The sequence below is a fragment of the Taudactylus pleione genome, unplaced genomic scaffold (genome assembly GCF_031769625.1).
Source record: "Taudactylus pleione unplaced genomic scaffold, aTauple2 ptg000019l, whole genome shotgun sequence".
NCBI lineage: Eukaryota > Metazoa > Chordata > Amphibia > Anura > Myobatrachidae > Taudactylus > Taudactylus pleione.
Window position 1 is genome coordinate 37,365,180 of NW_028284421.1, and position 12,842 is coordinate 37,378,021.

Here is a 12,842-nt window from a genome sequence, read left to right on the forward strand (position 1 = left end):
TGGTGTGGCTAGTTGGGATATGGTGCCTAAAATAGTATAAAAGGCATATGTATGGGAAAATTAATAAACTAATTACAAAGGGGTTTCAATGGTGTTTACACATAAATTATGGGGCTATATACATTGTACACAGTGTATAAGAGGGGTCAACACAAAAAAAGCTTTTTATATAAAGTTAAAAATATGTAATATTTTTATAATCATTATTTTGGCACATCATTTTTTTCATGCTTTCAATATATTTAATGTTTATTGATAAATATTTATCTCAAAATGTGAAGAAATATATAGTATACTTAATGGGCATTTTCAAATTCCAGGTTTATACTATTATTTTTTATTATATTTATTTTTTCAATTATTTTATTACTTTTATATATTGATTTTTTCAGAACAATTTTTCTCCAAATTCATATTACAGAATTCCAATATTATTTTAGTGTTCATTTCCAGAAAATAAATTCTCAATGATTAATTTTCAAGACAATATCTTACTGTCATTATGTGATACCTCCATTTCTGGGCATTGGCTACAGTCCATAAACATATCATGAAGTATTTCAATAGCTTCCTGCATGCTGTGAGATGATTCAGGGCTTCATAATGAGAGGCTAAAACATATGTGGCACAGAGAACAGGATACATAGTCAGAGGCAGAAAGGTGAAGTTTCCAGTGCCAAACATATATGTAAATTGTGGGGCTTACTTTTTTTTCTATTTGGTTTCCACTGGAACATAACACAATTGATCCATTTTCTGTGAAATATTGCTAAGTGAACCTGAATATAAAGATGACATTTGACAATTTCTTATACACAAAATATGTTTCTGTGGAAACCTATATATATTACTAAAAGTAAGGGAAGAATAATAAATGGGGTGGCAATTCCATTTATGTTGGTACTTTTTAGTGTCTTGTCTCTCCTTGCAGAAGCATGTGGCCTTAATAACCTGGCTCCGTGACATCCCTCTGCCAAACAGGTAACTGGATTTACAACCCTGTCCGTGAGGCTCCACTGGTGTGTAGGAATTGGGCTGTAGAGATCCAGTCAGAGAAGCAGCAGCCATCGCTCCATCTTGGGGACTGTAAATTTTTCTGCTAGTATAGCACAGTCAGAGGGTCTTGTCTAAGCTCCACAATGGCGATAAGGCACTGCAGGAAATGGGATAACATTAGATTGCTTCTCCCCACTAGGGACCTGAAGCGATTATCATGGCAATAAGGCACACTGGATCCAGGTCGGTCACCCTCGGGTAATCTATCCTCAGGTGCACAGGGACACAGTGCAAGAGAGGACCCAGCCGACTCCGTGATCCTCCCTCCTCTCCAGCCAATGGGTCCATTAATGACAATATGAAAGGTGCTGCAGGAGACAGTTGACCACACATGCAGTGAAATCTACCAAAAATCCACTGCAGGCACACTTGTTTTTGTGACACCAATGAACTGAATGGGGAGACTCTTGGTGATGTTTTGTTAGGGAATATGTACAACATTTCAGAGGGTTTAGATTGGGTCTATTCTTTCTCCGGCTAAACCATAAAAAGCAATGTGAGGAAATAATTGCTAATTCTGAACACCTGAATAGACAAAACCCTGGAATAAGTCAATACAATTCCAAATTAAATGAAAACCAAATATGACCCCAATTACTTAATTAAAATGTCCAACCAATTAAATAGTTAACCAAATATAACCATAAAAACTCACCTTAAATGCCAGAATAAACAGTAACCTATATGGAATATCACAGGAAAGAATATATGGAACTCAGCCAGAGAAACACAATAAGAAATATCCCAGAACAGTCAGACATAAAAGTCACAACTTAAGGACAAATCTTCCTCCTCCTTGTTAAACAGATGGCCCAATTTTAATGAATACTGATGTGCAAATAAATATGACATTGGAACAAAATGAGAAGCCCCTGAAAATAACCCCAAATAATGATCAACCCTTTAAAGATGCAACTTAAATAAAAAGATGCGTGTTTCATTCTAAATAATGCTGGTGGCGTGGTAAAGGGGTTTATTGTAAAAACAATCAGAACCTCCAATAAAAATAAAATAAAAAAATACTGAAAACAAATTCAAACCCCCAAGATGAGGCATTGCGGGGTCCGCAAATACCTCTATATACCCCCAGATCTCCTGTATATAAAAAGTCCAGTGACTGGGTGTCGTGTATATAGATATAGATATATATATATATGAGATATATATAGGTAAAGTCATTTTTTCTTCAAATATATAGCTAATTAAAAAGATGCATAAAAAGCGTCCCACAGTGGCGGTGGCTGGAACCTGCGGCCTCTTCCAGCCCAATCCATGGATTACCCTCCAGGATTTGAGTCAGATCTTGGTATGGGAGGTGTGCAGCTCAACCCCGTTCCCCTGCAGACTGATCTCTCTGTCTGACTGCGACCCCTTTGTTGGTTCAGGTTTAAAAAAGGTGGCATTAACACACAGTGGCCTGGCCTTGGGACCCTGTGATTGATCCCACCTCCCCTCCATGGCACAGAGAAAGAGGGAGGGGGGGATCAATTACTGGGCCCCATTGCACCGCACAAGGAGAGGATTGTATGTTTGAAGTTTAACAAGTTTTGTAGTGTTATTATGTATCAGGTTTATCACTCACTGTACAGTGTCTTCCCTCCGCCAATGTGTGAGTCAGCACTTGTGTATCAGTGTGTGTCAAAGTGAGTGTATCTGCATGTGATAGACTAAGTGTAATCAAACTAGCACATGTTATAGTCACGGTATGTGTGTGTGGACAACAACTTGTTCCACTTTGTAATGGTTCAGGGCAACCTGAATCATTTTCAGTATGTACAATGCATTGTGTATTTTCTAAGTGTTCAGATTTGTGTGTGTCCACAGATGTGTGTCTTATGTATTCTGAGTTGTGTGTATGTGAAATGATTCCTCCCCCCGCAGCGGTGCGGAGTTGCCCTCCCGGGAGATGGGACCGCAGCTCCTGACCGGGTCAGCTGGTGCTGAGTTGGCGGAGGGCACGCTCGATGTTCATTCGATGACCCACACGGGTTACCCCCAGCTCTACAAAGTCATCCTTGGTAAGCGCAGGTAGATGGGAGCCCTCTATTTCGTTATCCTGGAACTTGAGCCGGTGTTCTGAAAGGTTCAAACTCTCTAGCCAGTCACCCACATCGTACTTATTCCAAAGGGAAAGGGGCTTCTGTAGGAATGGTCGAGAAGTGTGCATTGGATGCCCAGAAGATGGAGAAGGAGATCGACTCCGGGCGCTGACACTCCTTACCACAAAGCGCACTTCCTTCGGTTCGTGAGGAATTGAGAGACTGGAGGACTTCAGGATGGTTGGAGGTGTTAGTGTGTAGGAACGTGCCCCGCCCAAGGGCTCCACCCTCTCAGAAGAAGGTGGTACAGGGCTAGGTGCCCTGCGAGTCAAGGGGTGTCGGCTCCCAGGACGAACGGTGTAGGATGCTCCATAGCTGCGCTGGGAAATAGTGTGCAGCTCTCCAAGACTGCTGAACAAGCTGTGATAGGGAAAGAGAACATATAAGGAGAGGGGTAGAGAGAGCAAAGCAAGAAGTGGGAGAAAGAAAAATAGCATAAAGAATAACAGTCACAGGGAAATAGAGATAAAGGGAGAGAGTGGAAAGTGGCCAGATGCCAAGAGAAAAAAGACAAATGTAGGGAAAAAAGGTAAGTAGAAAAAGGAAAGCAGTCAGAAAATGTAAAGGAAGAGAATGATTAGAAAATCAAACAGTAAACAGGGGTAGATTAAAAGGAGATGGATATTTAAGAAAACAAAAGTGATAAATATAATTAGAGCAGATTCAAAGAAGATGAAAAGGAAGTATAGACAGATATACATCAGGAGTAGAAATGACAAAAATAGAACAATATTAGTAAAGAAACAGAAAATAAAAGACAGAGTAGAAGAAAAAGAGAAAGTAATATGAGTTAAATATAATCTAAACCTCTTAACATTATATTCCTAAAAGTATCTCTAAGACCCTGTTTCCAAGGGAAAAATGAATGAAGATACCTGTGCATGAAACAAGGAAGGAGCTGAAAGGGAGACCTATTTAAAAATAGGAGCTAGAGAATTCTTGTGGCAGTTACTAAACGGCAGTACTTCAAGTGTGGAGAATTGTGTATGCATGCTTTAGAATTGCTTTGATATTTATTGATGAAGTGACGCTATCTGTGTCTCAGCATGGGGCATGTCATTGTCATGTAGGTTTCAGAGCATACAACATATGAACACCATTATGCACACAACATAGACACTAGAGTCATAAACAAAAGACTAAAATTGCACATTTTCGTGTGCCCTGTAAATATAAAAATAAAATTGTTACCTGATTAACAGTACAGCTGGCATAAATTAATATGGCAACATAAAACTAAGACGTCATATGTAAACCACTGTTATCACATGTAAATAACCACAACTAAAGCATGGCCTTAGTCAACTAAAAGAAAGAAAAATAAAATGATTTACAATGTTTTCTTCCACAACAATCTATTCATAGGAAACCCAACAAGCTAGATTTAGGTATGTTATGTTCAACCTGAATGTACCTGCAAAATCCTACATTCCCAAACATTGCCTGCTGGGAGTACAGAAGACAGTTGCCGTACTTTGCTCTTGAACACTCCACTGACAATGTCACTAGATTATGTGTAAGACAAATAATTGTAATGTACATACAAAAGAAATAAACAGAAACCACATCTAGTGTACACACTAATCTCTTGTTCTTGTTGTTAATAGGCCCTTCAAAATTTATCACCTGGTGTACCTGTGTGCATTTAATTTATGGCTCCAGCTTGAAATAAGTTTATAGAAATACAATGATATCTAATTCAATATGTATATTAGTAATTTTTAGATGGAGGTGCACTTAAACACTATTGAGATTTACAGTCACCACCGTTTAGTAACTGTGAGCCTATGGAATAGAGAAAGGTGAGGGAGGAAGTAGATGACAATACATATAACTGGGTATTTAAAAGAAGAAACAAAGGAGCCTATAGTACATCATAGAAAATATGGTAAATATCTGGAGAAGGGGATTTCCTTAGCTATAAATAAGGAAATATAATTTCTCTCTCTTGGAAATACACACAAGGGGATACTTAAAAGATACCTTGTTGGGGGCATTTAAGTAGGTTGCTCAGAAAGTATTTATAAATAATAAATATGAGGTGGTATCAAAATAAAGGTAAATTCTAAAGAACTGGTTCTTAGAAAATGTCAATCACTGCATTTTGCAGTAGTGTTTGCCGTTTGCTGCCATTGAGGGGAACTTTAAAGACACAGAAAAACAGACTCCCAGATATGACTCCACTGACCTCCGAGAAGGAAAATTGACCCCCCTCGTGTTGGAGATCACAAGACAGGTCAAGGAGGAAGACAGACACACAGACAGAGCCTGCCGCTGATTGGTGACTGCATGCAAAGACTTACACAATGTGCCAAAACTCCGAACATCTGAGTGTCTGAGACGAATCAACATGCAATATGAGCAGAAGGGAGCAAGAGCAAAATAGGAAAGACAGAGAGGAAAGGAGGGAGGAGGGGGTGAGATATAGGTGGCAAATCAGGGTCATAGTTAGAAGAGTGAAAAAAAAAGTATAGCAAGAAAGAGAAAGGGGAGATAGGAAAGAGATGGAGTGAGAGATGGGATGGGAGAGAGAGATGTTAACATTGCAGCACCTACAAAACAGATAAATAAGACAGTCTCCTCCCAGATTGGTCAGAGGAGGTATTAGCCAAACTACACTCAGGCAAGGTGGTTATGATCAGTCAGCCACACGTGACAAAACAATCATACAGATAACTTATTTTATTTAACCTTGCAGACATGACTGACAAACAAGTGTGCATTTGTCTAAAAACCTATTAACACACTATCTGTACTCAGTATGTGCTAACAATTATGTTTACAAGTTAGAATGTAAACATTCCTAAAATATACCTTTTTATTAAAGCTGACCAGCCCTCCTCATAATTGTACACTATTCTCCTCTACCACCATCCAGTACCCCCTCCAAATGTTCACCACCTCCCCTTAGTATGTAAGCTCTCCCTTAACCCACTTGTTCTTCCCTAACACACTCCATGTCACCCTTGTCTCCTTTCTCCCTTCTGCAACTCTGACACTGCGTTGGATATAGGATTACAAAGTGAATGAACTTCCACCTGTGTCATCACTGCATGCTTCAGCCACTTTCCTTACCTTTGCCCCCGATTTGCCCTACCAAGTCTGTGTGTTTGGTACTTATCTTATGGTCAGCTGTTGCATATAGTACTTATTATCTGATGCTTTGCAATTTTGAAATATTTTGTTGCTTACCCTGTAAGATGATGCAGCATCTTATACATAAAAGTAAATAATGATAAAGCATGTGTTTCCCTGACAACAGAATATGTAGATGTGCATCACGCCTAATTATATGCAATAGCTCCTACTTGTCCACCTAGCACATATACTCGTATAGGGTCATGGCCACATTCCAGTTTTAGGAATATACTGTGTGAAAAGGCTCTGTCAGCGGGATTGTTTTTTGTGATATTATTACTGGCTCAGTAAAGTTAATTTATAAACCACCAAAGACGTCGGACTGCACTGCTTTAGTGTTAGCGTAAGCATATCTAAGTGTCCACTAAGCACAGTACATACATACTTCCAGTTCTCTGGAAGCACCCGCATAAAAAGAATCTGTGGCTACATTTGCACATAATCCAGAAAATGGTGAAAATAAAAAAATAAGCAATTTGAAGGCCTGCCTGCTAACTCTTTGGGATGACCCTCATATTATTTCATATCATACATATTTCTCATAAAATACTGCTTCTTGTACGGTAAATAGATCATAATGGTAAGGGGACATTGGGAGCATCATTTTTGTATTTTATTTGTGTGCGTTTCTGTATAACGTACACCTGGTTGGAGCAATAGACCTCCCATAGAAAGTATGGGAACTACAATTCCAAAGCACTGGTAAAAAGCTAGTCATTTTGTGCTGAGAAAAAAGCCCCATGAGATGAAATCTGGTTAATGCAATGTGGGAGCAGCTATCCTGCACACAGAAATTAACGCAAGTTCGAATGCGGCCACAACTAGTTATTTTTTAATAAACTGTGCATGCATGGTGGGTTAGAAACGCAACTTTAAGCACTTACGAGCGATTCTGACCCCTTTCAGTATTTTGTCTGCAACCAATGAGTGGGCATTACTAGGTGGCAACAGGGCATTCGAATGTAAAGGAAACTGTCCGTGGGTGTGTAGCAAGGGCTCAGTACAAGATCCCGGCAAAATCCCGGTGGTCAGAATCCCAGCAGCGTAATCCTGACAGTGGAAATCCCGACATGCAAGTATTGTAACCCTAACGCACCTTTCCCGCAGCCTAACCCTAAACCTCTCCTCCTGCAGCATAACCTTAACCTTCCCCTCCCGCAGCCTAACCATAACTCTCCCCCTAGTACCTAACGCTAATACTTACCGTCGGGACCATAGACACCGTAATTCTGACTCCTGCCGGTATTCTGAGTGCCGGCATTCTACGCGTCAGGATGTCAACCACATACCGTGTAGCAAGAGTTGCTACTTATGCATATGTACAGTGAAGACCAAATTCATATCCATCTCCTGCACCTAGACCAAATCCATATCCATCTACTGCACCTAGCGTGGAGCAAGTGTAACAAGTCACATTAATATTCCATTCGCAGTGGGCGTCCAAATAGCGTTAGCATTCAGCCCTTTGTACAGCTTGCATATCACACCTTGATGCACTAATCCATATACAGTAAATGGAACATCAGAAATAGTTTTACACTTTCAAGTAGTATTATTGTCCCAATGTTCTGTTTTTAAACTTTAACTAACACTAAAGCGTCCAGTTGTTGGATGCAAATCTCAGCAACAGTTCTTATTCATATGTCTAAGCCACATGGTTAGGAATGGACTACGTCAATCTGACTATTTAATTAATCAACTATTATTTAATCAACTATTGCATCCTGATATATATATATAAAAAACTATTTAACATTTAAATTCAGCAATACAGAAAACAATACACTTTGCACATGTATTGTCCTTTACACAGCCATACTACATTCCCTGCAGGTGTTGCAGTGAGTATTGGTATAGGTTTTCAAATCCAATCCTATAGGGTCCCCTAGTGTGTTGCAAAATACTATTTGTTGAATACACTATATGCAACATATCCAGTATATAACCTATGCCAAGAGTTTTCAAATCCAGTCCCATATTACCCAAACAGGTAATTTTTTTAAGGATTTCTGTTTGTGAAAATTAATCATCAAGCAAAATAAATTAAATGAACTCACTTGTGCATGATAAAGGAAAGCCTGAAACATGACGTGTTGTGGTACTTGAGGATCAGCGTTCAAAACCCAGAGCACAGATTGTATATATTTTGCATCCAGTATATTCAACAAATAAATATTATTTCTTAAATACAAAGTTGGATCTTTGGTTAATTCCATGTCAATGTATTGTATTATGTTTTTTTAAATGAATAAAGCATTTGGAACTGATACGGTAATTAAAAATAAAATGAATTACGTTTTTTAATAATACGCCTAAGGGTATGTATACTAAGGCAAGGTAATACCCGTCCTTTGTTGGCGATGCACTCCAATCACAACATGGTTGAGCCAAAAACTGGGTGGCATGGCGTGTGTTAGTAGGGGATATAATTCTGTGGAGAAGTGGGTTGGAACCAGGAATGGGCGGCTGCCATGGAAGCGGAAAAAGAAAGAGCTCAGATTACAAGACAGCTTTGGGTCATGTGACAAAGCACGGGGTGGGGTGGTGGAAAACTGTGATTATAAAAAGTATCCAGAGACAGAGAGAGAGAGAGAAAATGGGTAGAAAAAAAAGAAAGATGGGTAGAAAGTGAGCTAGAGGAGGAATTGGAGAATGTGGTTTGTTAAAACCAGTGACGTGCGGTGAGGTCAATGGCTGGGGCGGCACACATGTATAAAAACACAGTTATATCAAAACTCTAGAGCATGACAGGGAGTATGATAGGGGAGGGAGTATGACAGGGGAGGCTCTGCCTCCCCTGACTGCACATCCCTGGTTAAAACAGCACATGCAGCTCAATGAGCTGTCATGTATAAGGATTTATGGTCCCTATTATTAACTCCGTGACTGTAGCGGCAAATCATGGATTTACTGTACATATCCTTTAGATATTCTTTTGGCCCCACTAGATCCCATTTTTTTTTTATTGAAATCAGTTATTGATGATTACTAGCAAACACCACCTATGACCCTCATCATCTGAACTAAACCCACTGCTCCTGCCAACTGTATTATACATATAGTATATTCAATGCAATTACACCATTTCATGGGAAATGTACTTCAGCAAACAGCTTAATAAATATTTTCTGAAAGCATCTCAAAATTGAAAACACAAGTTGCTTTATATATACTAAAAAAAAGCTACTAGTAGAATGTGCTTACATATGTGCAGATGTTTCAAGAGTTTATGAGTTGGCTAATAGTTTAAGTCTGTGCATGCATCTGATTGGGACCACACATGTGCAGGGAATTGGATGCACAATCTGAGATTTATAGTGCACGCGTCTGGGAGGTAACAGGGGTCTGGTGAAGCTGACTCTCGCGTGTCACTGAAAGCCAGACACGCAGCCCCTCACACACAAGGCCATACTCCCCTCACATACAAGGCCATACTCCCCTCACACAAAAGGCCGCACTCCTCCCACACACAAGGCCACACTCCCCTCACACACAAGGCCACACTCCCCTCACACACAAGACCACACTCCCCTCACACACAAGGTCATACTTCACCCACACACAAGGTCATACTCCCCTCACACAAAAGGCCACACTCCTCCCACACACAAGGCCACACTCCTCCCACACACAAGGCCACACTCCTCCCACACACAAGGCCACACTCCTCCCACACACAAGGCCACACTCCTCCCACATACAAGGCCACACTTCTTCCACACACAAGGCCACACTCCTTCCACACACAAGGCCACACTCCTTCCTCACACAAGGCCATACTCCCCTCACACACAAGGCCATACTCCCCTCACACACAAGGCCATACTCCCCTCACACACAAGGCCATACTCCCCTCACACACAAGGCCATACTCCCCTCACACTGGAGATCTGTAGCTGAGCTAAGGGAGTCATTAGCTCAACTTCAAAAATAATTTGGGGTGTCTGCAAGAGATCCACCAATTTCCTACAAGCTGAATAACAACCACAAGCAGTCAGTATTACAACACACACATCAAGTAACTAACAGAAATTTGTAACATGACAAAATCTTTGTTACCTGCTCCAGTCCCTAATGGATGGTTTCTATCATCTATTTGTTCATTTTGTAAGCCAACAAAAAGGATTAGTATTTAGGATGTCCAGGCTGATGATCTGCCAATGTTTATCTGTAGGAACTGGCATCATTCTTCACTGTGCACTGTGATTAAGGAAATACAGGGAACAAAGATGCCCAGGGTTCTGGCCTTGTTGTAAGTAAATGTATATGTAGGATATAAATATGTGCATAGGTTATACACTTTTACTGCAGGCAGGGAGACATGCCACATTCTTCTAGGTCACTACAGGGATGTTGCCCATCAGCTGTTTTAAATTGGATAGCTATCATAAGGGGATGTATTCAAAAGATCGACAGTAACAATGTCGACAATGTCATGTGTGCACAGGTATTTATCTGAATTGTCCTCATGTTTAGAAATATGTAACATTTGCTTGTTGAAGAAATCTAAGTAATCCTAAAAGCTTGCAACTTAAATTAGTTTCATTTAGATAAGGAGTATTGCTAACTCTCTTTTTATGCATCAAGGACTGCCAGGGTACAAGCAGTGCCGCAGCAATGTGACTGGTGATGAGGGGTTGTGACCAGTGCGGTGTAGGTGTGTAGGATGTAAACTGTATTGTCTGCCTTTCCTTGTGTGCTAGAATAGTGTAAATTAATAAAAGAAAAGAAATCCAAAATTATTGGCATATTTCTAATAGTGTTATCAACATTTCAGAACTTATATTCATTCTTTTGATGATACTGACGAAAGAATGAATACAAGTTCTGAAACGTTGATCTCATAAACGGATATTAGTGTTTTTTTACACAAACCGTCCAGAGTGCCGCCCATCCGACTGCTATACATATTATATATATATATATATATATACACATAATATGAATGGTAATTTGGGAGGGTACAGGAGCTTAGGCACACTTAAGGGGACCCAAGCGGGTGTAGTGTGGTATGTTGACAATCATAATGCCAACATTCGTCATCGTGAAGAGTCGGCATTAGGGTTAAGCACTAAAGAAGGTTAGGTTGTGGGAGGAGGAGGATTGGGTTAGGCACAGCAGAGAGGGTTTGGAGCTAGGGAGAGGTTACAGTTAGACTGCGGGGGGGGGGGTTAGGCACTACAGGGAGGGCTAGGATAGGGACGAATCTATAATGAGTGCAGGCTGTGTTTGGTGCACACGGGCCCCTGGGTCCAGGGGGGCCCACAACGCACACCCTGCACACATATTTTTAATACCTCTGCAAAGTCATGTGTCATTGTGCAGTCAATTGTCAAAAAATATCATATCATCTAAGTCCGTTTTTTGAACTTTGTTCTCCACATATCCAGTCATAGTGCACCATGTTTTGTATGGACATAACACAGTTGATTGCACAATGACACATCCCGATGTGGTTCCTTGTCATTGCGCTTTGGTTACCAAGGTTACCGCACACACTTTCACCGCCCACTACCTGAGGTCTATCACGTGCACGGGTGAGTCATACTTACCGCGTCACACGCTTAGTGTCATGACGTGCTGAGTGACGCGTCGGCCGCATGCGGATGACGTCACCCACCCCGAACTGGACAGGAGGGGCGGTCATGCACCACACTTTACACGCTATCCTATAAAAGTATGTTCACTTGTATTTGATGTTGTTCTTGATAAAAGTCTGCCAAGACTGAAACGTTGAACTACACTGCTGTGTCCAGGAGTCTTTTTCCTTTGAAAGTCCCGTGAGTGTCGCGGTTTGCTGCTTGTTTATATATATATATATATATATATATATAACTCCAGTTGTAGGATGGCACTCCCAATACAAAATAGTAACAGTCCTGGTTGCCCTCTGGAAGCCTGCAAACACGTGGCGGCACATATACATACACAATCAGCGGCACTCCAGTATAAGAAAACACAAACGCAGGTATCATCAACGTTTCGATGTATTGTTCACATCGTCATCAGGATATCCTGATGACGATGTGAACAATACATCGAAACGTTGATGATACCTGCGTTTGTGTTTTCTTATACTGGAGTGCCGCTGATTGTGTATGTATATATATATATATATATATATACACACACACTACCGTTCAAAAGTTTGGGGTCACTTAGAAATTTCCTTATTTTTGAAAGAAAAGCCCTGCTTTTTTCAATGAAGATAACATTAAATTAATCAGAAATACACTCTATACATTGTTGATGTGGTAAATGAATATACTAGCTGCAAACGTCTGGTTTTTAAAGGAATATCTACATAGGTTTATAGAGGCCCATTTCCAGCAACCATCACTCCAGTGTTGTAATGGTATATTGTGTTTGCTAAGCGCATTAGAAGACTAATGATTAGAAAACCCTTGTGCAATTATGTTAGCACAGCTGAAAACGGGTTTGCTCGTTAGAGAAGCTATTAAACTGTCCTTCCTTTGAGCTAGTTGAGTATCTGGAGCATCACATCTGTGGGTTCGATTATACTCTCCAAATGGCCAGAAAAAGAGAACT

General features: G+C 40.4%; 1 protein-coding gene across 4 annotated transcripts in view; it reads right to left on the reverse strand.

Moving 5' to 3' along the window:
- Window positions 1-386: 386 nt before the first annotated feature.
- Window positions 387-12,842, reverse strand: part of SHANK3 (SH3 and multiple ankyrin repeat domains 3) — a 434,911-nt gene continuing 422,455 nt past the window's right edge. For 2 of the 4 annotated variants that reach the window (XM_088447121.1, XM_088447113.1), the window contains exons 23-24: window positions 5,344-5,490; window positions 387-3,515 (exon numbers count right to left, since the gene is read on the reverse strand). In XM_088447121.1, coding sequence (XP_088303247.1) covers window positions 2,987-3,515; window positions 5,344-5,490 — 676 coding nt within the window. In that variant the 3' untranslated portion in view covers window positions 387-2,986. The remainder of the gene's footprint in view (window positions 3,516-5,343; window positions 5,491-12,842) is intronic. The other 2 variants (XM_088447131.1, XM_088447127.1) reach the window with 2 other exon arrangements.